General features: G+C 32.0%; 2 protein-coding genes across 4 annotated transcripts in view; one reads left to right on the forward strand and one right to left on the reverse strand.

Annotated features, from left to right (window-relative positions):
- Positions 1-246: 246 nt before the first annotated feature.
- LOC143067962 (suppressor of cytokine signaling 5-like) lies at positions 247-11,358 on the reverse strand. Of its 2 annotated transcripts, none has more exons than XM_076241631.1 (2): positions 11,222-11,358; positions 247-3,815 (listed from the first exon to the last, which is right to left on the reverse strand). In XM_076241631.1, exons 1-2 carry the CDS (start codon positions 11,238-11,240, stop codon positions 2,293-2,295), a joined length of 1,542 nt encoding a protein of 513 aa, XP_076097746.1. In that variant the 5' UTR covers positions 11,241-11,358; the 3' UTR covers positions 247-2,292. The 2 variants fall into 2 exon arrangements, with proteins under 2 accessions (XP_076097746.1, XP_076097745.1); XM_076241630.1 differs by lacking the exon at positions 11,222-11,358 and adding an exon at positions 4,726-4,880.
- A 4,932-nt stretch (positions 11,359-16,290) lies between these two features.
- Positions 16,291-27,253, forward strand: part of LOC143067964 (translin-associated protein X-like) — a 32,841-nt gene continuing 21,878 nt past the window's right edge. Inside the window, exon 1 of one of the 2 annotated variants that reach the window (XM_076241632.1) lies at positions 16,291-16,383. In XM_076241632.1, coding sequence (XP_076097747.1) covers positions 16,377-16,383 — 7 coding nt within the window. In that variant the 5' untranslated portion in view covers positions 16,291-16,376. Of the gene's footprint in view, positions 16,394-27,253 lie in introns of both variants that reach the window. The other variant, XM_076241633.1, reaches the window with a different exon arrangement.

Genomic DNA, 27,253 nt, shown 5'->3' on the forward strand with positions numbered 1-27,253 from the left:
TTGGTAACTTTTGCCTCTCTTTATCAATGATTCCAGGTTTATAACTTGGCCATACTAAACAGTTTCATTAATGAAACTTGGATAGATCAAATGACATTTAAAAGAACTATGACACCCACATAGTTTTCTATTTTAAAGATGCTGAAGGAGAAAAGTTGTTGATTTTTCCAAATGACATTCAATGTTTAAACAAATGCCTAAAATTTGACCATTTGGTTGACTACTTAATGGAATGAAAGATAACTCTTGTAAATAATATAATTTAATAAATGTATACGTAACTTTCAACTTACAATGTAATGAATTTAAATCTACAAAACAAATAAGCACCACTGTTTACAATAAATGAATATACCAAGGGTAACATGACACAACTACAACAATTTGTCAACCATTTATAAGAAGATTTACACAATATCTACTGGTCTGAAAGTCATTAATAGGTGGAGCAGAATGAAATAAATAAAAAAGTCCACTTTTTGTTTTAAATTCAGACAGGCCATAGATTAGAAACCATGAAACTTGAATCCAATCAGAAATAAATTTTCATTTGAAACCTATTGGGGAAAACTGAATCACAATTTCCTTAAAAAGTCACACCTTTTGAAGTACACAATGTATACATTACATATTTTTTAACAGTTAATGTAAGTTAAGTCAACATTTCTTTATAAAATGGTTAGAAGAATACCAAATAAACATCAAAGCTAACAAACACAACTGCATCCTTTTTTGAAATGTTGCCTCTTTCTTTCACCAATTCTCATCTAAAATGTATATTTTGAAGAAACAGCCATAAAAAAGGGTCATATATAGTAAAACACCTAGACATTGACAAACTTTACAAAAATATCATTTCAAAGTCAAAGTAAACAGTCTGAATTTTTTAATTTAATTTAAAGAAACATTGCCTTAAGCTTAGAGATAGAAAAAACAATTTAAAATATGAAATCAGTTAAGCTAAATAAGTAAAGTGTACACAATTAATTCATTAAATTTACTTTTCAAAATAATTTCACTTAAAACCAGATAAATTTGTTTCTGACCTTACATGAATAATTGTTTAAAAACTGATTTCTTAAAAAAAATCTTAGATATATGAAAAGGTCAAAATGTAACAGAGTCAGTTTCATATTTTCTATCATTTATAACACTGTTATTAATTCAATAGAAGATACTTTTGATGCAGTCCAGCCTATTTGCTGTATACAAAACTTATCTTTTTAAACATGTTAAATAACTGATAATAAATATATGTACATACATAATTATAAAACAATGAATCACTTAAATTTTACAATACATGTAAATAAATTAAATTTTGATTCAGACTAAGATTTAATGCTGATATGACTTTATTTGTGTTCTTAAATTTACCTGAATATACTTTTAAGTAGTATTAGAAAAGTTTATAAATATTCCTGAATCACACATCTGGGACACTTTATCTTTTATTTATTCCAGTCAATCTGTATCGATCAGTGACTACCTACCTTGACACATGTCATGATTATTTTCAAATGAAAACTTTCAAAACACCATTTAAGTTTGATTAAAATGGGATAGATGCATGTACCCGTAAAGGCTTTCAATGGGGTAAATATAAGAAACATTAAACGGGATGAGAATGTTTTAGGTTCAATATCAAGGCCTGCCCTCTTAAAACAGACAGCAGATGCCAGACAAAAGTTCAGCAAATGATAGCTTCAGCTCATATTAGCATAAGCCAGATGAACTAAAAACTAACGAGGTAGATGGTAAATGTTCAAAGTATCAGAGATAAATCATAGAATATTTTCAAAGTCCTTAAATAGCAAAGAAAGAAAGGAGAAAAGTTGTCTCTAGTTAGTACATACTCAAGTCTCTGTAAGTGATCACAACCTCAAGTTATATTATAAATTATGAATTATGATAATATCTTAATGATGAGAAATAGTATATAATGTAAAAAAAAAGCTGCAATGAATTAGTTTGACTCATCTGGCTTAAGTACTACAGAAGACAAAACCTGTTAACAATGTATAACATAAAAGCCATCTTTGATGAACTTTTGTGTATCATGACCTAATGTGGGCTACCAATATAACTTCCTGTAACAAAAATCATTCAATCTAAACATAACATTTATTGACAAGAGAATAGGAAGGGTATGGAAGCAATTGCATTGCTTTTAAATGACTTGATGTGGACAGACAATAAAATATTTTTGCAGACTTATACACTTGAAGATGATGGAAACAATGGCTAAGAGATCCTTTGGTAATACCCAATCTATATATGTAATATATAATCTCATGCATTCAAGTCAAATCTTCGAATTCTCACTTTTTGCTTGTAATGATAATATGTGAGGTACTCTTTCAGAGATCTGGGTAATGGAAGAAAATTAATGCCATCATATGTAATTCTGTCACTTAAAGTAGCACGACATAAATGCTGTAATGAAAATGGAAAGTTTCTGTGAAGAGGAATAGTCAACATTGGTTCAAAAAACATACAACAATTAGGATCCTTATAGTGTTCAATGAGACCGCATACACTTTCTGAAGCAAATACTCCAGGATCATGACTGTCAAAACTGAATTTGTGATTCCATTGTTCAATGCGAGCATGAAGAGATCTACCATAACGTCTGAAACTGACAGAGAACAGATAATCCTCCTGTGCACTATCACGTAATAGGAATGTACCCTCAGGTTTATTATCTAACAGCTGTTCTGCTTGATATCTATCCATCACACCCCAGTAAAAGCTGCAGTTTGTTATAGAACTTATGTCGGGAACCAAACAATGAATGAAATCAACCTGTGAATGTGACTGTAGTGGTTGACTCATTGGTCGATTTAAGTGTGGATTAGCCAATAGTTCACGGGATGCCATCATCTCACTTGACGTCATCAATGTCCTTGGCAAGAATGTTCCTCTTACTTGAGGATATGATATTTCTCCATAAAAGTCTTCTCTCTTTTTATTTATTCTTTGACAAGACCCACGATGGTGACACGGTTCAACACTGCCACCTACAGCACCAAGTACAGGAGCTTTCACCCAAACGTCATTAACATCAATGCCCTCTTCCATTTCCCTTGCCCTTTGGGCAATACGTTGTTCATCAATATCTTCTGTTGGATAAAGTTCATCAAAGTTAATTCTTTGAGATAGGAGAAAAAGATCTGTTTGACCCCATACTGAGTTTGGACGAGACTGTACCCTATCTTCTGAATAAAAAGGATTACTTGTCCATGTTAAAGATCCTGTAGCTCCCAAGCTCCCAGATGATGTAGCACCTGCTTCCTCTGTTCTACGAAAAGATGTACAAACACACTTCTCAGTACTCACTTCCTCTTGCTCATCATTTTTACGAGTGTTTTTTGGCACTTGAAGACGTCCACGTAATTTTAATGTAAAAAATTTCTTCCTCATTGTTCCTTTATCTTGAGTATTTTCTGACTTTTTCCGTCTTGAATTTGTTTGTCTAGGAGAAACTTTCTCCGGGACAACTTTAATGCTTGTCTGATCAACATCTTCTATAGATAAGGAGTTCATTAACTCTGCTTCATCTTCATCATCTGTTATATCTACATATTCAGTCTCCTCAGCTTCTATTGATGATGTAGGAATTTCAATAAATTCAGAAATGCTGTTAAGTGAAAACTGACTTCCACAACAAAAGAATGGTCTGACTGCAGAACGATATAAACGATGATTACTCATAACTGCACTGTTTCTCTGCTGGGGATGGTTATCTCTCACGGCTGATAATTTGCCAGATAATGGTTTTTTGTCAGAATCATCTGATTCGGCCTTATCATCACCTAAAAGAGAAAAACAAATATTATTAAATGTTTAAACACAGGAAGTGAGATAATCTGGTTAATCTATTAAAATGATTACTGGAAATGTTGACACACTCTATTATTGGGCTCAATCCCTACTTATTTTTGACAAACAATGTAATACAAATACCCAATATTGATATTACCTGCTTTACTGTAAATATAATATAAACATTTGGTTTGGACTGTTAATGCGTGGCAACAATTGTTGTGCCCATGGATTGAAGCATTCATATCATAATTTTAATTTTGTTTTTTTCTGACATTAGTTTTCTTCCCAGGCTTTTATACCACCAAGGTATGAATCATGGTGCAAGGTTTCATATCAAAATGTAATATACAAATAAAATATTGTTTTGTAATTCTTGGACATGAGCAGATTAGGATAAAATTGTAAAAATTTCAAATTCCATGTATGAAAGTACTGCCTGGGAAGATCACTGTTTTAATGGGATATAATGAAAAATAGTCTTTCAAAAAAAGTGTCATCTTGATACAATTATGCATTTCAATTGATCATTCTCATTAATCATTGTCAATTTATAGTATTTGAAAGTTGTATATCTTTCATTTATTTTCATAACAATTTGAATATAATTCATCATTATGAATTTGTAGGAAGCATCAATAACATGAAACCCATCATTTTTAACAAGGAGTGCATACATAAATGTGCATCTCATCTGGGATATAAATTTTCAAACATTTTTTTTACTTAAATATTACAAAACCTAATGTATATATTCCATGTATTCTAAATGCAAGCAAAAGTAAATGAAAGCAATTACATAGTTGTCAGGACTTAGTTTCCTGAGAAAAATCAATATTTGATAGTGCAGTGTGTAATCAAGTAACCAAGAAGAAAATTAAATTAGAACTGTGGCCCTACCTTTTTCTCTGAAAGCACTTTTCATTATGACAACGTTCCATTTACAATCGAAATAATGAAGCAATCCAATAACGTACAAAATAAATATCACTAACTAACACAAAGGGCTAGATAGGAAACTAACTATTTCCCACTTCAAAATCATAAATGCCCCCAGACATATGTTGTAGTAATTATTAATTTCCTGTACCAGTTGCTCTAAACTTCCTGTTTACATACAAAATATTCATTAAATGTGACATGTAAATTCAATTAACCTCATCTTAGGTTTTAAAGAAACAATTTCCTCCATTATGTCTTTGTCATTTTTCTTGGTGGATAATTGGTTAAAAGAGTTGTGTCTTACTTTTTTAATGCTTTCCACTTCTTATTTAAGTGCTTGATGTGAAAAACATCTGTCACTAAATGTTTCAAGTAGATTCTGCATTTAGACATCTGTTTGTCTGGTCTTGTGATAGATAGACCATTTTGATTTTTTTTCATACATATAACTGGAATTGACTTGAGCTTATTTCAGATTTTTTTTTCAGATCAGCAGATGCTATACATGTACATGTTTCCTCACCAGATATTAAATAATTCTTTATTTGCAAAACAGACAAAAACAAATTTTGGTTATGGCAAATACATTGACAAAACAAAACATGATCATGATCATGATATTCAGTTTTAAGGTTTTGTAGAATACCAATTTTGGTGAGTATCTCGGTAAAAATGCAGTGAAAAATTACAGAACTTGAAAGATGAAGGCAAGGCCCTTAATTCCTATATGATTTTTAGTCATTCTGTTTGAAGTTCACATTATGTGTTCACTCTAAGCTTAATAGGATCTGTTCTAATTATTGATAATCAATTGTGCGAATAATGAAATTCATGCTAGGAATGTGTATGCAGTGGCGGATCCAGCCATTTAAAAAAGGGGGGGTTCCCAACCCAGGACAAAGGGGGGGTTCCAACCCCAGGAACTATCCCCTTGGATCCGCCAATGGTATGTTAACACAATACAGCAAACCTATATGATCCCCACCCCCAAAAAATACTTCCTGTTCCTAACAGTTGGTATTTCATAATGTAAGGGTCTTTTGACTCTGCGATATAATGAAATCTGATAAGTTAAGCCTATATAGCTAGCATACACCATTTTGTTCATACTTTAATGGTAGCTGCTGACATATCAAGTTTCAGGAGTATATAACATATATAACAATTTTCTCATTTTGTTAATTGTAAATTCTATTCAAAAATTATTTGTGGAATGGCTCTATACATAAATTTAAAACTGAAACTATTTCAACTAAATATAACTTCAAATTGCAATTTTTTCGAAAATTGACCATGCTTATTTCAATTTTGAGAAAATAAATGAACTTAGTAAATGTGTGTGCAAAAAGATGCATGAATATAATTTTAAGGTTTAGTTTTTAAAATAAATGATATATATCTCAATAAGTCATTGTTAGATTTGAAATGTTATTCCAAATTGTTTGGTTTCTTCCATTTATTATTACTGAATTTATTTATTTTATTTGTAATACTTTTAGATATTATTTTTGAGTATTTGCGCATGTAACGTTGCGCTTATATAAATTGTAATGTTTCCCTTTTTTTAAAGTTTATGACGTTTATGTTACGTTGTATGTGGCTTTATTCATTGCAAGTTATTTATTATTCTGAGACACATTTGTATTTTGTATAGAGAGGTTATAATGATTAATTGGTAAGACATATCTATGAAAATTTTTAAGAACAATATCTATTTAAAGAAATATTAAGAAATGTAAAAGAACTTAATTATAATTAATATGTATTTCAATTAGCTTTTTAGTTTAAGTTATTTATGAAGAGTGAAAGAAAGTGATTCCTATTGTTTGTATAGTATATTTTTAATTTATATTTTTACTTACAATGTATGTGAATGTGTATTTGTATTTTATTATAGAGAAGTGGTTGTTATGATATACTACCAAATGTAATTTGATGAATAAAGTTATGCATAATTCGAAGCTCTAATGCCAAACTCGACTTCATTTGATGTGACCCATACAGTCGTTTTAAGGTAATTTTCAAATTGTGGATTATATATACATGTACAAAATGTATGTTCAATAATTGTGTTATAATCCTGGCACCAATATATGATTATTCCTGACCTATCTGAATAGATGATTTTCCAATTTAATTTTGCTTTATGAATTAATTGCCAGTAATGACAAGGAGTTACAAATGTGTAAGAGGGAAATGTGTCATGATAGGACATCTGTGATATATATATATATCCGCATGTTATAAAAGTATGGTTTTGCACTGAAATCAATTTTCACAACTAATTTTTCCATTGTTGAGTCTACTTACTTCAAAGAGATTTACCGTTAAAATCGTTAAATAAGCCGCAGGTTTTTTTCTCTGTCTTTGTCCCTGCGTGTTATACTCAGGTGCACTTTATGTATGTATTTTTTCTGTTTTCAGGATGAGCGTGGAAAAAAAATATCTGTTACAGTAATGAGTTAGGCCAACCTTAAAAATATGTTTGTTTGCAGTTTTCCGACTGTACCTTCAGACTGAAAGGTCGGTAGGTAGGAAAAATATTTTATTTTATCAGCCAAAATACAGTTTAAACAAGCAGTTACACTAAACCAAGTTTCTTGTGAAGAAAAAAAAAACATTTTAAAACAACAAACACTGGGGCCAACCTTAAAAATATGTTTGTTTGCAGTTTTCCGACTGTACCTTCAGACTGAAAGGTCGGTAGGTAGGAAAAATATTTTATTTTATCAGCCAAAATACAGTTTAAACAAGCAGTTACACTAAACCAAGTTTCTTGTGAAGAAAAAAAAAAACATTTTAAAACAACAAACACTGGACATGCTGAAAACCAACATCAAATGAACAGGCATTTTCAGATAAAAAACTTTTTAACCAAAACTGAAACTTTAACATAGTGTCATTATCCAATTTATGACATAAAATATGGTATAATTATTAAATACTGGAACACTTATAAACAAGGAGTGTCATTATGACTAGAACTGTTTTAAAGATCTACCTATTGTATTTATTGTGAACTTGTTCTCGTCCTGAATATGCATGAAATATTTGCCACTGGACGTTAAGCAACCAACAATCAATCAATCAGTTTTAAAGAAATATATTCAGACATGTATGCTTCTTGACTAGAATGTTTTCATAAGTAGAGTATTTTCATCAGATAAATGTAGATATTAAAGATTTATAAGACAATATATTAAAGAGTGTATTTTTAATAAAAAAAAATAACCATTGAATCTTCCTCAATTGAAAAAAAAGGCAACTTGAAAAAAAAGTATTAAGACATTCGACTGTTTTCATATTTCTAACAATATTTAATTATATGTATGTGATAAGGTTATATTTTTGCCAGGCTTTAATGAAAACCAAAGAAATCTAAAGTTTGGGGTGAAATCCATAGCACCCCATTAAAAGTAAATGGTCTGTACTGAAATGTTTTTAATGCATAAAAAAAATTGGCAGCATAGCTCCTAAGGACATGTTTTAATTGAATTCACACAGGCCACACAGTTTGGGTATATTTAATATTGTAAGAAAGAGAATAATTGCAATGAGTGGGGCAGTCCCCCTTATCCTAAAGGAGCATACTCATTGCAATCGAAGATAGATTTAATATAGAGAGAGTATATTTATTTTTCAAGCTAACCATTCATTTTCTCTACATCTTTGTGTAGTTAGGGTTGCTTCTTATTGATTTGGCATGATCTATATCCATTAACATTTCAAATGAGCCCTTCCTCCGTACAGGCGTGTTTACAGATATCCATGAAGATTTAAGTCACGGAGGAGTGGTTTCATCTTTGTCGTCTTCACAACGATTTGTAGAAAATATGTACTTCAAGCTGCTGTCGAATTATTTAACCACTGAAATTGGTTCCATAAAGTCAGGCTCCACAGATTCTGTACCCGATTTGTTTGAGACAGAATGGTTATCGTGTCAGTTATGAATATCCGCTGCATCATCGTCAATGATATCATCACACATCATTACATGTGCCTGAATCTGTATAAACAGTTTACTAATAAACTTTTTTGTTTGTTATTTGTCTTAAAATTGACACGAGACGACAGCGTAAAGTACTCCTCAGTGACTTCATGGATACCTGTAAACAATTTCCATGTGCTTTATCATTAAATGGTCACATGAACGCTTGACTGGAAGCTAAGAAAAACTGAACTTGAAATGCGTAATTGACCCAGACTTTAAATCATTTCCGGAAAGGACCCAAAGTTCCGGATCGTGTCAATAGAAGTATTAAAAACAATTTCTTCAAATTTAAAGCAATAAAATTTTCACAGTCGGGAGGATTTTCAAGGGTCGGTCGGTAAACTGCAAACAAACAATATTTTAATTTAAGCCTTAACTTAATTTAGAATTGGTGCCCATAATTTTGAAATTGAAATTGGTATACTCAAAGAAATACCCGCCAACCAAAAGATTTTGTAAATTGTTAAGTATAAAATAAAATAAAAATTCCAGTGTCCATCACTTTACATTACAATCCTGAAAGGTCCAGTTTCATTTTAAACTATTCTTCTAAATTTACTTATAATTTCAAATTTCTAAATGACAAATCAAAATTTATATGGTTGATGTCAAATGATGATCCAATAGACACCTATGATGTGCCTTGATTATTTAGAAAAAGCATACGTTTTCTTTACTATAATTCTCCTTAATGATATTGGTTGTTATCAAAATGGCATTATGTTTTCTTAAAAAGTAATAAAAAGATTTACCTAATATGCTTTGCAGATAGAAAATGACTTTACAGTCTGGAAATCATTGAAATGAAGTTTTTAAAAAAATCATGGTTCTGGTAAATCATATTTTTTTATTCCAATACCATTCAGTAATTGAAATAACTAAATAACAGGTTGGGAACAGCCAGCCAAATGGGGAGATATTCCTCAGGCCTAAAATAAAATATGATTTGTTTCAACAATCCAGACCGAACCTACAAAAATGGTCCTACTCATAAAATTTTAGTGTCAAAACTAAGTCAAATATTATTTTATTCATTTCTGGTTTTTCAGGCTTGCAGAATCATCTGATTATATTCAAGCTTTTTGGAAAAATAAAATTATTTTCCTACCTATCTACCCACACCTGGCTTGGCAGGGTCAGGATTGGGGAAACAAACAATATATCAATTTAGGCCTCAAATGAGAAACAATCCCTTAATTTAGAATTCATTAATTAGATAGTGTGCATTCCTGAAACTGTCCCTTTGTAAATTTAGAAGATGCTACCACAGTCCACTAGTTGGTTGTCTTTTATGTGGGGACGAAGTCCCCTATAACGGTAGAAAAATCAATAAAAAAATAAAATTTTAAAAAAATCTGGAAAATTTCCCGAATTTTTTCATTCTATTAATGAACTCAAAATCGTTAACTTTTTTTTCAGACTTTTTTAAATCCCCACATCTGCACAGAAATCTACTTCCTTTTTCCGGTCTTGTTTGCATGAGACTTTCAATAAAATATATATTTATCAATCTAGTAAAATATAGGATTGGAACTCAATACCAATTCATTTTTAATATTTGTTTGACATGAAAAAAACGTTACCTGATGAAAGCATTTCTTTGTTTACATTGAATGTGGCATCATAACTTGAATAAAGTCACAACTAAATCCCTAACAATTGAACCAACATTGGAAACGTTACGGTATTTCCATTTCTTTTATGAAAGTGTTTGAATTAAAAAAATAATTCATACAGACTTCGTCTCCATTCACAGGTAATGCCTGCCTCATATTAAAATATCCCTTTCACAGATGACAATGTTCAGACAATGACAGATAATCAGATAGATTTGGGGCCAGAAAACCAGTTTTGTTCAAACTGCTGTAACTACAAATCTGTCCTCTTTCCCTGAATGTGTCATTTGTGGAGCAGAATCTGTTGATTCTTCCAGGGCACCCGAGATCATTCCAGTGTTTTTGGTGGGGTTCATGTTGTTCAGTCTTTGGTTTTCTATGTTGTGTCTTTGTTTGTTTGTTTAATTTAGAAATGGCGTAGTCAATGTATTTTTGTCTTGTGAGTTTGAAAGTCCCTTTGGTATCCTTTCCTCTCTTTTACTTTAAGTCAGTTGCCCTCAAGCTCAGACCCTACATTAGTGATTTACTTCATCATAACATGTTCTACTTCTATGTGTTCATTCTGCAGTCGATTACCTTATAATTATTTTTTATTATGGATTAATTTTCTTGGTGGAGTGCTGTCCCCTTAACGTCGGATAACGTTTGTCCAACATATTTTATTATGGGGCTATAAAGTATGCTTGTTAATGTTATATCAATAAATAAATGCAGTCACAAGTATAAACAAGTCAGACTGACAGACAATTTTAGCTGTGAAGTTTACTGAAACTGTGAGGTTTTTAAACATCTTTGAAACATAAAATGTGTCAAAAATATAAATCTACATGTGTAAGGTGAAACTTACCGCTACCTTTTCCCGGCATCGTGTTTCAATAGATTCTCATTTTTATGAATGAACAACAGGAAATGGATTGCGTAGGTGTCTGACTGACGTCATGTTACAATATAAATGAGGAAAACTGGTTCATATCGACTTTTCTATTCTTCGTTAGTGCTCTGGCAAATCTAAAGTTACCAGCACAAAAGTATCGAGTCGACCCAAGCCGTATCGGACTGTTTGTATTGTATGAACTGACTCTCGAATTCCCAAGGGCATACGATACAGTTTTGATCCTGTATTTACAGTTTGATGAAAATTTCCATATAGGCTAGTTTTTGCCTGCTTAAATCAAACATGTAATAAAAAATATACCTTCATGTGCTACTTTTTGAGTTTTAAAAAAATGAGGTCGAAATTTTGTATCAAAATTTGGATTTGTGGCCGTATTTTCACTTTCGAAAGAAAGCCATAACTTTTTTGTTTTAAAAGATAAAAACAAATTGTTTTTTGTTAGATAATTTGTAATTTTTGTATTTTATAAATATCCTAAAAAATTATGCATTTTTTATTCAGAAATAACTCATATTTATCAAATGTTAAGAAAAAATCGTATTTTTTTGCTGTATATTTATCAAAATTTAAAAAAATCCTCTATTTACAGTTTTATAAAATTTGGTCCACATAATCTCCCTGCAAAATGAAACAAAATGTCCTTTTGAAAAATAGGGGTCCATGCACTCGTTTTCAAATTAAATCAGTTTGAATGACAAAAAAATAGTCGAAAAATGCGTCTTTTCCCGATATGTCATAGTTTGACGTCGCGAAAATAACATTTTACGTTAGCAACGTCATTACCTCCCCTGTAACTGTATCGTATGCCCTTAATGGAGACATGTAGTTGCCCCCCTTTTGTCCTGGGTTAGGAACCCCCTTTTTAAAATGGCTGGATGTGGCGGATCCAGAAATTTTCATAAGTGGGGACCCACTGACTGCCTTAGAGGGGGCCCGCTCCAGCCACGATTCCCTATATAAGCAACCAAATTTTTACCCAAAAAGAGGGGGGGGGCTCCCCGCCCCCTAAATCCGTCTCTGTTTCTGTTATGTGTAACTTTAATAATCATATTGTATTGTCTTTATTTTTAATTTGATTGACATGCTTGTAATGAGCATTATGATTAGGAAATTATCCTGTTTGAAACTGCCTAATTAACGGTTACCTAATGCCTCCGCTGAGAGCCTGGAGTCCGACCCCCTCGCCAGAGACATAGTATATTTGTGTTATTTGTGTTATAACATACATGTCAGGCTCAGCTTTCAAATGTTACATGGGACTATATACTAACCTTAGGCTTATATTATATCCCAGATTTTACTTTATAATGTTGTTTCTTCACGGCATCTAATAAATCTATTTATTCACTGATGATAGTTACCTTATTTTTAATCTAACTTCATTACTTGATTTAAAACTTTTATATAGACAAACAATGTTTTACTTCATTCCTAATTTGTTACTTTTTTTTTATTTATATTGCATGCTATGTGTGTGAAATTCAACTTTGAATAACAGGTTGTTTTATATTAGGCTGTTTTTATGTTTTTATATTCGGTCAAAATTAAGCTCCCATCACTCTTGTTTATTTAAGGACATACCATACAGTTTGAAACACTGTCAAGGTCGTTAAACACTTCCATCATCATTGATCCCACGGTGATTTATTGACGAAAACTCGGCTTGCGTTTTTGCTATTTTTTACCTGGTCTATCAAATATGTAACCTAGTTATTAAAAAAAATACCATTCATGTGTTATTTTATATTTATGTAAAATGAGGTCGAAAATTTAGATTGAGTGATTCAGACACGTTTATTAAGGTCTTTTTGGTCTTTCAATATGTTACTGCAAAGGTAAACATTATGTGTAATGCAATATTTGAGAGCCGTGGTGTAGTGGTTAGTGCATCGGACTACTAACACAAAGATTCCAGTTTTGATACCCGTTTCGGGAAGAAAATTTCAGAGACAGAATTTTCGGCTCTCCCTTAACACCATTTGCGAGTATGGTCTTGAGGAAACGATGATAGTCCGTAGGAAGGGGACTATAAATGGCCCGGTTAAGAGAGCGCCATATCTCTTGCACGTAAAAGACACCGTTGTATAGATGTCGAAAAAGAGCAGGCTGATGCCGCTACAAGGTAGCACTCGCACCCGCAAAGTGGAACTGAAGGGATTAATATAAGTTGCAAAACTTGTTTCCCAATCCACTATAAATGAATATGTTTAAACTTTAAATAGTTTACTTTTTTCACACAATTGTTATTGAATTGAATTCATTGTCTATTTGCATCGAAAGAAAAATATCTACGGATGTGTTAGAAAAGAGAGAGGCGAAAGATACCAACGGGATATTCAAAAAAGTGGAAAATAAACTGATAACTACAAGGATAAAAAAAGAAAAAGACAAACAATAGTACACATAAACACAATATAGAATACTAAAGATCACTAAATACTGAACCCAACGACCCCCCCCCCTCCCCCCCCCCAAAAAAAAACCCAACCAAACTTGCAGAGATCTCAGGTGGTCCGAAATGGTAGGCAGATAATGGCCTGCTCCACATGTGACACCTGTCATGTTAGTACACACACAGTAATTTTGTCTAATTCGGTATGAGCCATTTTCAATTTCTAGATGTAAATTAAGATTAATATATGAGGCAGACGTGACTGTTTTTGTTGTAACCTTTACCTCAAGTTCGATGGGATAGATGCGTTCAACAGCATAACCAAATTTTGAATTATTTAGTGAGAGAACATCATCTCTATACAGCGGAAAGTCAAAATAAAAGGGTGCTGCTATAACTTCTTTTCTATTATCTAAAGAAGGTTCCTGTACAGGGGCGTAGCTACCCGGAGGCACGACAGCACGTGCATCCACGTCGTTTTCACAAAAAAAAAAAAAAAAAAAAAAGCAGAAGAGAGAGAGAGATGAGTTGAGTTGGTCAATCGGAATCGGAGACTGTTGGTGTCTTTTCCGTCTATCCCGGATATTAGTTTGACAACCTATTTACAAGTGTTGATGAAGCTGTTCATTCAGAAAAAGATCGTAGCTCCGAAGTTGCGTGCACATTGATTCGGCATGCAAAAAAAGAAATGGCAAAATAAAAATTTATAAATTGAATGTTAAAGGAAACAACTATGTTGTCACTTTTTTTAATTGATGAAATATCATTAAATAACGACATTTGGTTTCAAAATAATTGGTTTTTTTTTGGAGATTATGACAAAATCGGAAGGTTACTTGTATCTTTTACAAGATTTTTACTTTTGAATTTGTAATACTCAGTCTAAGATATGTAGTTTTGGAGCACATTTTACAGTGTACAGTTCATCAGTTTGGAATGAGATGTACCAATCGGCATTAGAATTATCAGATCCCTTCGATATCGTTGAAAATATGCCGAGGCGATGTGGTTGACAGACTACCGGAGCCAATCACCCTGCAACCACGCCAAAACAGTATTGGAAAGTCTCATTATTTTTTGCGTTCATAGACCATATGATAAGGCAACTGGAGAGTGGGGTCGCGTCAAGTTATCAGAAAATCGCTTCTTTGTGCTGTATCTGCTTCATCGTGTTGTAGGAAATATCACAAACGAACAAATCTCAATATTGTCTGAAACATACGAAACTGACCAAGCATGTAATTTTGACGAATTCAATTGGGAGGTCGCTCGATGCCGAACACGTACGCTGGTTTATAACATCTCTCGAGTGCTACCATGCCATGATGGCCCTGAGATCTATCAGTCACGGTACTACGTATGTAATTGAAAACAAATGTACGATCAACAATGAACAACGAAAGTTACATAGCATTACTGCATATTCATCGGGATTTCAGTGTGAATGTTGACAAAGTAATAGAGAAGTTTGTTTCTGCCCAGACCCGAAGAGCAGATTTTGGACAATTTTGAGTAAATTCTGTATCACAAATATGTGTTGTTTATGTATTACTATATTTAGAAGATTTATTAATAGTTTTACATTCATAAATTTTTATCTACATATAGCTCCTCTTTTAACCGTCCTATGACCGAAAACCGAAAAAAAAAAAAAATTTGCTGCATAATAGGGTCCCAAAAATTTTTCGTCTCGCTCCGCTCGGCGGTACTTGCTTCCACATCGTTTCTTTCTAGCTACGCCCCTGCTGTATGAAGTCAGCCTTATCATATAAATAAGAAACACAGTTGGTGCCCCTGGGAATGTCAATTGTTTCTGGAAAAGATTTTTTTTTAAAACGAAACAGATATGTTGTAAACCAAGAAATCTTGAAAGCATCTTTTGTTTGAATTAGAGAATGCAAAGAAATTGCCTCCGTTGAAATTTTGCATACCCCCCTGATAGTGCAAATTACACAGTTTGTTCAAGTGTGATCAAATTCTTTTCAGAACATGTCTGGCTGGCTTTTTCGCAAATGTTAGATATGTATTGGTTAAATAAAGTCAAGCTTAAAATCAATGGTTACTTCAAGTATTTTTACTTCATCATCGCATTTGATGTTGTTCAAGTTCCATTTAAGTTGAAGACTATGTTGTTTTTATGTGTTTTACTACCAATTGCTATGGCTTGAAATTTTTCTGGATTAGCCTACATTTTATTTTGTGAGAACCATGAGATTAGTGATAAGAGACCCACTGTCTTCCTCAAAGGATTTAATAGCTGATGCCAAAGAAGATCATCCAGATATGTTTGGACTGAGGGTGTTGTCGTCTCGCGGCATTTTGTTGTTGAAAGTTTTTGCCGAATTTTGATCATTGAATTATATAATTAATGCAAAGATTGTTTGGGTCTCATTGTAGATGTTATTTATCAAACAGTGGCGGATCCAGAGGGGGTTCCGGGGGTTGGAACTCCACCCTTTTTTTTTTTGGACGATCAATGTAGTTGAATGTGGACATATAGTTAGAACCCCCCCTTTATTCCGGGTTGGGACCCCCTTTTTTAAATGGCTGGATCCGCCCCTGATAAAGATAAGAAATAGGATCTAAGTAACAAATGTAGGGTACGAAAAGATAAATAGGGCGACGTTATCCCAATGTACTATTTGTCAACAGGGGGCAGCACTGTGTGAACCGGAAATAAGAGTTGAAATTAACCAAATTGAAAACAGAAAAGAAATGCCAGGTACAAAGAAGTAATTAAAAAAATCTACTGAATGACATGCAGTCTTTCTCAGTGCAAGACTTTATTTAACTGTCATACATAGAACAATTTTACTGATGACTGCGAGAATTGTTCTTGTTTGGAAATTTTTTTTTTTTGCAATATCAGAAATTATATAATACACCTTATCGCTAATCCCGGCTGACACGGCCGCTTGAACTTTTGACGCATACAACAATCATTTTTCCAATGTGGCGTAAAAATTTTACGGGAACCTGTGTGATATCCAGTAATGGCGGATAAGGTGTATTTAATTTAGAATGTAATGCGTCTTTTAATATGATTGGCTGACGTTATTTTTTTATCATCCCAAAGACATAATTCAATCATGTGACCGTGACGTCATCAACGTTTTTTCATGGTTTTCTACGGTTTAAAATAGAATTTAGAATTAATTTGTATTTTACTACCATGTTTATCCTTTCAGTCATTAATACTATTCATTGCAAATTTGTTTGTGCCATTAAAATATTGTCTAATGTCTATTTGAAGATATCCTAACGCCAGCGGTACCTCAAATGACCGAATACCACCTTTATTATCCAAATACAAATGTAACACTTGTACATGTTGTAATGATAATATAAGAATATATTGGTGATTTTAACACATTGATTATTAAATAAAATCATATAATTTAATATTAGAGTGGGTGGCCCATATTCTAGTCCTATAATATAAGACTCTGAAGGCTCATATTTTAAAAAAAAAAACCAATTGGACTGAATAACCAATGCAAGCTATTAGAAAAATTATTTGACTCCCTAGTTGTGTCTATAGCTATTGCTCTATACGGTAGTGAAGTATGGGGAATAGGCAAACAACACAGAAATTCAGATCCCTTTGAACACTTGCAGTATAAATTTATTAAAGAAATTCTAGGAATACATTGTAAAGCATCAAATGCTGCATGTTTAGCCGAGCTGAATAGATTGCCTTTATATACATGTACCAGAATAGAATTTTCAGCAATAAAGTATTGGCTTCATATACTTGAGTCAAATAATTCACTTATATAAAGCAACTGAAAAAAATAACTCTTGGATAATAAATATGAAAAATCTTATTTCAAGACTTGGATTTAATTTTATTAATCTAAATCCTATTGATATTAAAATATATTTTTAAAAAAATAATTTAAGAAAGAATCAACGATATAGCCTTCCAGAAGCAAGAGACTGACATCAATCAAAATAAAAAATTAAAACATTTTTTACTATATATATCTGCCCTTGAATTTTTACTAGATAACATTTTTGTTAGCTTTGGAGATTCCGTATATCGTCAGGTTATCAGAATTCCAATGGGGACTAACTGTGCACGACGTATTGCGGACCTGTTTTTGTATTGCTATGAGTTACAATTTATGACAAAAATCAGCAAAGACCCATCAAAACAACATCTGATAAACAAATTTAATAATACTTTTAAATATTTGGATGATATTTTGGCTCTCAATAATGACGACTTCAGTATGTATACTAAAGAAATTTATCATGTTGTCTGAACTGTTGAACTTACTTAAAATAAAGCTAATACTAACTATGATCACTGCCCTTTCCTTGATCTTGATATCTATATCACTAACGGAAAGCTTAATACTTAAATTTATGATAAAAGAGATGATTTTTCATTTCCTATTGTTAATTATCCATTTTTAGATGGTGACGTTCTCTTGTCACCATCTTACGGTGTTTATATATCTCAACTTGTATGATTTGCTCGTGTATGTAACAATGTTTTAGATTTTAACAAGAGTAATTTATGAATTACTGACAAAATTATTACACCAGGGTTTTCGATATCACAAACTCAATGAACTAGTCAAAACATTTACTAAATTTTATCTTTGGTATAAGGACATCATTTGTAAATATAGCTCAACATGCAGACTTCTTATACATTCAGGTATTTCACATCCAATTTTTTATAGAAATATTCTTTATAAAGCACAAAAATGTCAGTATTCACCTCAGAAAGTAACAAAACCTTTAAATAGACTTATTAAGAAGGGATATAGTTACGATACTGTTGTCAGGTCATTAAAGATTGTATATTTTGGCATTAATAACTTAATATTGATTCACTTATAGGGTCTTTATATCAGAACTAAACCCATTTATTTAAAAAAACAGTTGTTGGCATGACACTTCTCATATATGTTATGATGGTATGATACTAAACCCCCAACGGGAAGGATTGTGCCTGTTATTCATATGATTAAATCATAATCTTTCAATCAGTTTAATTAAGGGTTGGAGCTGGCATGTCAGTTAACTGCTCTAGAGTAGTCTGTTGTTATTTATGTATTGTCATTATTATTGTCATTTTGTTTATTTTCTTTTGTTAAATCTTCTGACATCAGACTCAGACTTCTCTTGAATTGAATTTTAATGTGCGTATTGTTATGCGTTTATTTTTCTACATTGGCTAGAGGTATACAATACAATACAATACAATACAATATTTTTATTTTCCAAATTAAAGGGCCCATTAAGAGCATAACATTAATTACAACATGACATAAACATTACAGAGTGATTAAAGAAACATAAAATAATAATTGAAATTCAAATGCATGAAGAAAGGATCAGTGGTCAAGGGGAGATAATTTTGATATATTTTAGAGTATTTAACTAATTTTCTGATTTTCTTAGTTGCAGGCCTTTATCCAGGTATAGGGGAGGGTTGAGATCTCATAAACATGTTTAACCCCGCCGCATTTTTGCACCTGTCCCAAGTCAGGAACTGCTGGCCTTTGTTAGTCTTGTATTATATTAATTTTAGTTTCTTGTGTACAATTTGGAGTTTAGTATGGCATTCATTATCACTGAACTAGTATATATTTGTTTCGGGCCCAGCTGAAGGAAGCCTCCGGGTGCGGGAATTTCTCGCTACATTGAAGACCTGTTGGTGACCTTCTGCTGTTGTTTTTTCTATGGTCGAGTTGTTGTTTCTTTGACACATTCCCATTTCCATTATCAATTTTATATAAACCAAATAGAAGACCCTCCTATGTTGATCAATGCAAATCCAAATGTGATAGATCAACACTATATAGATTAGGTTTAGTGCTCATACTTCATCTATTGAAAGAGGGTGATATCTAAAAATACCAAAGCAGAGTAGGGTATGTCTTGCTGCAACAATGGAGACATTGAAGATGAACTACACTTTCTTTTAAAATTTTCCTCCTATAACTATGTGAGAGATAACCTCATTAAAAAATTAAATAATGTTCTATTGAACAACAAATTATCTTCTTTATCATATAACTTGCTTATATCAATTCTAAATAGTAATTCCCCAACAATATTAAAAATTGTTGTCAACTATTTGAATGAATGCTTGTTGGTGAGAAACTTATTATTAAAAGGTACTTGATTTCTGTAATAATGCATATGCTTCTCTTTTTTGTTTTATATATATATTTCTCTCATAATTATCATCTGTCACTCCTTCATTGTATATATGTTATTGTAGTTTGTCTTTAATTTGTTGCCATAACCATTTAGTGTCAATGCATTAGTGCTAATAATACCATTGACAAATTTTACTGTTTTGCTATTTTTTCTGTAAAATGTGTGTGGCCTTACCCAGTTCTTGCCTAAATAGATGGTAAAAGCTGTTCGTAATGTCCGAACAGTTGATATTCCTCTTTACCCCATTTCTAAGGTTTTCTCATATTTCAAGAAATATGCAGGTGTTTTTTAACAGGTTGGGCTCAAGCCAGAATAAGTGAGGTATTCCTTATTTTCAGAGAACACTCCAGTTTTCTGGGATTAAAAAACCCCGATTTACAGGGACTTCCTTTTTCTATTTCAATTTATGGCATAAAATCTACAAAAGTGCATGTTTTAACTGTATCAGTCATGTCAGTAGTATTTGTAAATATTCAGGAAAACAAAACATGAAAAAATGAAGCAAACTCAAAAACATACAGATCTTTTGTTTAGGAATCAATTGATTAGCTAAATGCTCCAGGTAGTACTGACCATAACTGAATTATGTTCACTCCCATTGAAAACTTCTATTCATTGAAATTAAATGCCCAAGTGATTAACTCATCTTATTGTCATCTAATAATTGATGATCAATGTATGAATTGGTGAACAAAAAAATTGTTTTGTTGTGAGTTGAGCATCAAACTAGACTTGAAATTAGCTTAATTTTTATACGACCTCAAAAATTGAAAATTTTTTGGTCGTATATTGGTATCACGTTGTCGTCGTCGTCATCAACGTCGTCGTCCGAATACTTTTAGTTTTTCGCACTCCAACTTTAGTAAAAGTGAATAGAAATCTATGAAATTTTAACACAAGGTTTATGACCACAAAAGGAAGGTTGGGATTGATTTTGGGAGTTTTGGTCCCAACATTTTAGGAATTAGGGGCCAAAAAGGGCCCAAATAAGCATTTTCTTGGTTTTCGCACAATAAATATAGTATAAGTAAATAGAAATCAATGAAATTTAAACACAAGGTTTATGACCACAAAAGGTATAGTCCATCAGCTGGTAGGGCAAAATTTCAATTCTGTGTTACACCCCAGGGTACCGCAATTTTTTTGTATAAATTTAAAGAGTAATATCTGAAGAATATTTTAAGAGGTGTTAGACTTCTGAAAAAGTGTCCAAAAGGGGTTAACAGGGGACGTATTTAAGGGTATATCAAAAATTTTGTTTTGCACATATTTACAGAAAAATGTAAAAAATAACCAAGTATTCAGTACTATTCTTTTTATTAAATGGAACACATCATATCTAATTAAAACGCAGGCTAATTTTTAACTAATTTTAAATCGTAGAGGACCAAGAAAAAAGGGGGAAGGTAATTTCAAAAAGTCATGATTTTGAATGAAAAGAAGCATACATACTAATTTTCTTGATAAAATGGTATATATTTTTTTACATTGAAACATAGCGCATAAAGTTACTAAAGTAAAGGTGAGACACAAAAACATAGAATCCACGACAAACCCAAACAAAAGCAACCAGAAATGCAAGATTCTGTCATGTATTTATACATCACATTCATGAAATAACTCTCATATTAAAACACACAAAAATGTCAGGGTTTCTAGATTTTTATTTTTAAAAATTGTTTTCAACAACCGAATCACCACATTTTAAGGTCACTCAGAAGGTCAATCCATAGAATGATCATCAGTTTGGTGACCTGCATCTACCGAATTATCATTATCATCATTTACATCATCTTCGTGGTCACCGTTAGCAATATCAACGATTTGGTAATCTTTATATCTACAAGCTTTCCAGCATTAACATACAGCTATCTGTTCAACACAGTGTTGAACACATGAACATCTTGTGTTGGCACAACAAGCTTTACATGAACAGCACATCAGAATTATCAAAGCATCTAACGCTGGTGGTTGGTCTAACCAATTGATACTGATCAAAGCGTTCTAAACGATCCAACCATAGCTGTTTGGCAACAGACCAGTGTTGTGTTTAAAAGCAGATTTCCAAATCTTCGTCTGAAAGTTAGCTTGTTTAATGTGTCTTAACATTGCATCTTTTGCATTTCAAAACGTTCTGATCTTTATTCATCTATATTTTTAATTTCGTAGCCATATATAGAACACGAAAACCTCTCGAGTGTTTTGACAACTCTTCGACAACCTCTTCAAAGGTTTCACCAAGATGGAATAGACCATCTGAAAACTCCACATAACGTGTCAAAAAGGCGAATGCTTTGCTTTTTTCCTTACAAGACAAAACACTTACTGAATCATAACCTGTATTGGCGTGAAATCCTGGTAGTTTTCTACAATCATGCTCACCAAATTTCGCACACATTGATTGCACATTTGATAATCTGCATTTGGAAGATGTATCTGTCAGACTAACAATATTAGAATTGATATGCAACTGTGAAAATAGTAAGCCAATACTTCCACATCAGTGTCAGAAGGTTTTTTACAATGGAGTCGTAACCTTTGTCAGCTGCATGTTTTTGCATTAAGAAACATTTTTATCGGCTTCTTCTTGTTTGATTATAAGCTAACACCACTCTACGCTATTTCATTTTTAACATATATTTTGTGGCACATACTTCCATGTGATACAAATAAATCAATACATTCAAGTGTAAATCTATAGGATTGTTTACTCTTTTCCAAACCAAAGAATTCAACAAGAGCAACTTTGTTTCCCCCAACTAACAACCATTTCTTCCATTCCCAAGAACACGATTGTGGTGTTCTAGAACTTATCGTACTGATAAATGCCCTCCCAAAATTCTGCCGTTCTAATTTCTTTATGAATATTGTGGGATAACAATCAGTGACAAAATCAATGCGGGACCTCTTTTTGAAACTAAAAGGATGATTTTTTAAATAGTAATTGCCAAATCGAAAAAAGTGCTTGGTATCCTAGTAATGAACTGAATAACTGTCGTGTCATCAAATTCCTAAGGAATGCCCTTTTCTAAAAGACCACCTAGGAAAGATTTTAATTTTTCATTACATGTGTACCATCAAAGTTTGCAAGAGACATTGGAAGAGGACATAATTCAAACTGGAGAATGTATCGCAAAACCAACTATCTTGTCTTGGCTATGACAAGCAGGCGACATTTTTTTTGCATCTGTTCTCAATATTTTGTTGTTCTTATCAGCCATTATCTGCTTGCCTTTTATTTCCTTTTTTAAAAATGTAAGCAATGATTTTCTTTTGAGTGTTTTGAAGATATCGGTTGACTTTTGAATGAGCCGTTCCGTAATAAAAATTTCTGTAGCAAATTTTCCCTTTTCATACGCGTTTAGAAGGTCGCACATTAATTCCGAAGAAGCTATAGAACCCAAGAACAAGCCATATAACTGCTCAGATGTTTGGATTTGACCAGCTTTGCAGTGTCTGACATAATTTCAAAACATCAGTTTCGTCTCGCTTCATTCGAGTTTTTCTGAGTTATTTTTGGGCGGATGTTTCAAGGTTAACCATCCCTACCAAATGTCGACATTTTAAGGATATTGAAGCTCTTTCATGTGCATTTAGCAACCAATGTTTATCACAATCTTTATTTAAACTAAAACCAACAAAGCCATTTTTTTGGTATCTCTAAGAAACCTAAGAAAGTAAAAAGTATTACCAAATCCCACAACTGACTATTTGACGTTCGTTCAAAGCGATGTTTGTCGATTGAATGACTTAACAATATTAAGTCAATCACTACATAGCTAAAACACAAAATGTTATCAAGCACACCTTTATTGAGTTCGATAGGGTGCACCTTTTCTGAACACAAAAAAATCACCTTAATTTGTATTTTGTTCATAAATATTTCGTTACACATTCACTTTATAAAATAATTTGTTTCACAAAAACATCATAAATCGACAATTAAATGTGTGTTTTCAGTTGCAAATTGATAATGCTTATGGGGAAAACGGTAGTATTTAATTTTCCCAGCATTAGGTTGGCCTTTTGTGTACCCAAGGCAGGTGAAGGAAGTCAAATTAGGAGCGCTGTGATTGGATGTAAGGGTACAATATATTTTTTATTTATCTATGAATAACTGCAGTGTGTATATTTACAATATAAATTTTAAAACCTATTGAAATATTTTCTAGAGAATTATTCGAAAAGACTTGCAAAATTTCATAAATTTGGTGCAAAATGACGGTGGGCATGGATAACATAAACAAGCTCCGTTGGAAGTTGGTCATGATACTATTTGGCTTTAATTTTTAAAACAGAGTAATAAAGTACTAACACAACATATAACTGTTTTATCCAGGTTTTTATCTTAAAAAGTGGTAAATTTAGAAAATGTTAACATTGTCGCCTATGGCAGAATAAATAGTACCGTTTTCCCTATACTGAAGATAGCAAGGGAAATCAAAGTCACTCAAACTTCAATTCTTTTATACTATTTTGAAACTTTTGATTAGTACATTTGATTTTTATCAGAAAGAATAGAAATTTTTCACTGAGAACAATACTGTTGAGAAAAGTGCTGAGTCATCATGATAGGTCAAATTGATTGGTAATGATATAAAACTTTATTCTAGGATGTCAATATTAACTATATTGTGTAAAATGCACCATATTATAGTTCTTTTGTATTTGATTTCACCTTTCGCTATGATTTTTTCAATTGGAAACACCAGAATTCAAGTCGCGACAAATATTTTTTACTGAAATGTTTGCCTTTTTTGCTGCGTAATTCCCTAAATGTATAACTTGGGTATTTCTGTAAACATAATCTATTAAAATGGGAAATTGTCTGGTTTAGTTTGTACTGTTTATGGAAGTAGGCAATATTTGGTCACATTGAAAGCATTTTCAGTGTTAGAATTGTTCATCTAAGAAAAAAAGAGGCCCACTTGAGGCTAAATTTACATAGAATTTATACTCTCCTGTGTAAAGAATTGTTCACATTCTTGATAATGCATGCAGCAAATATTTCAAAAGTGCTTCATTTTGTAGTTTCTTTCTTTTATTATATCAGACATAAATAATTTTTCATTTCCTACTGTTTGAAAGGACTTTTGTTGGAAATTAATACTCCCAAGGGACATAATTCAGCTTTTTCATTGATTAATACAGGCAACAAAGGCAACTTTATAGCTGAGTAGTTTGCATATTTAATGTTTAAAGTGTCTAATATCTTTGTTTTCATCATCTCAAGACAGAATAATAGATTTTATAACAAGCTCTAAAAATTTCAACCACAATATGGCATATACTAAAGCATGGAATGGAGATTAGTATGAAAAATCTTGAATTTGTGCATTTCTTGTAAATTTTTGATAAAATGAATACAAATTGAATGGAACTGTCCATTTTATCTGTTTAAATGGAACTATTTATCATTCTTTTTAAATAAGATAAGATATGATTGGATACAGGTTGTTTATTAAGGCTTTTCTGAAAGAAGTAGAGAATGAGGTAAACCAGCATGTAGGGGTGGGGACATAAAATGATCTATGTTTCTTTAAGTACTGGGGTCATACAAGAATTTATTATAGCCAAGGTTTTCACAATAGCCCAGTATTGCATTAATAATGTCATAAGAATTCTTTATATCTTTATGTCACAGTATACTGAAGATAGCAAGGGAAATCAAAGTCACTCAAACTTCAATTCTTTTATACTATTTTGAAACTTTTGATTAGTACATTTGATTTTTATCAGAAAGAATAGAAATTTTTCACTGAGAACAATACTGTTGAGAAAAGTGCTGAGTCATCATGATAGGTCAAATTGATTGGTAATGATATAAAACTTTATTCTAGGATGTCAATATTAACTATATTGTGTAAAATGCACCATATTATAGTTCTTTTGTATTTGATTTCACCTTTCGCTATGATTTTTTCAATTGGAAACACCAGAATTCAAGTCGCGACAAATATTTTTTACTGAAATGTTTGCCTTTTTTGCTGCGTAATTCCCTAAATGTATAACTTGGGTATTTCTGTAAACATAATCTATTAAAATGGGAAATTGTCTGGTTTAGTTTGTACTGTTTATGGAAGTAGGCAATATTTGGTCACATTGAAAGCATTTTCAGTGTTAGAATTGTTCATCTAAGAAAAAAAGAGGCCCACTTGAGGCTAAATTTACATAGAATTTATACTCTCCTGTGTAAAGAATTGTTCACATTCTTGATAATGCATGCAGCAAATATTTCAAAAGTGCTTCATTTTGTAGTTTCTTTCTTTTATTATATCAGACATAAATAATTTTTCATTTCCTACTGTTTGAAAGGACTTTTGTTGGAAATTAATACTCCCAAGGGACATAATTCAGCTTTTTCATTGATTAATACAGGCAACAAAGGCAACTTTATAGCTGAGTAGTTTGCATATTTAATGTTTAAAGTGTCTAATATCTTTGTTTTCATCATCTCAAGACAGAATAATAGATTTTATAACAAGCTCTAAAAATTTCAACCACAATATGGCATATACTAAAGCATGGAATGGAGATTAGTATGAAAAATCTTGAATTTGTGCATTTCTTGTAAATTTTTGATAAAATGAATACAAATTGAATGGAACTGTCCATTTTATCTGTTTAAATGGAACTATTTATCATTCTTTTTAAATAAGATAAGATATGATTGGATACAGGTTGTTTATTAAGGCTTTTCTGAAAGAAGTAGAGAATGAGGTAAACCAGCATGTAGGGGTGGGGACATAAAATGATCTATGTTTCTTTAAGTACTGGGGTCATACAAGAATTTATTATAGCCAAGGTTTTCACAATAGCCCAGTATTGCATTAATAATGTCATAAGAATTCTTTATATCTTTATGTCACAGTATACTGAAGATAGCAAGGGAAATCAAAGTCACTCAAACTTCAATTCTTTTATACTATTTTGAAACTTTTGATTAGTACATTTGATTTTTATCAGAAAGAATAGAAATTTTTCACTGAGAACAATACTGTTGAGAAAAGTGCTGAGTCATCATGATAGGTCAAATTGATTGGTAATGATATAAAACTTTATTCTAGGATGTCAATATTAACTATATTGTGTAAAATGCACCATATTATAGTTCTTTTGTATTTGATTTCACCTTTCGCTATGATTTTTTCAATTGGAAACACCAGAATTCAAGTCGCGACAAATATTTTTTACTGAAATGTTTGCCTTTTTTGCTGCGTAATTCCCTAAATGTATAACTTGGGTATTTCTGTAAACATAATCTATTAAAATGGGAAATTGTCTGGTTTAGTTTGTACTGTTTATGGAAGTAGGCAATATTTGGTCACATTGAAAGCATTTTCAGTGTTAGAATTGTTCATCTAAGAAAAAAAGAGGCCCACTTGAGGCTAAATTTACATAGAATTTAT

This window comes from Mytilus galloprovincialis, chromosome 3 (genome assembly GCF_965363235.1).
Source record: "Mytilus galloprovincialis chromosome 3, xbMytGall1.hap1.1, whole genome shotgun sequence".
NCBI classification, from domain to species: Eukaryota; Metazoa; Mollusca; class Bivalvia; order Mytilida; family Mytilidae; genus Mytilus; species Mytilus galloprovincialis.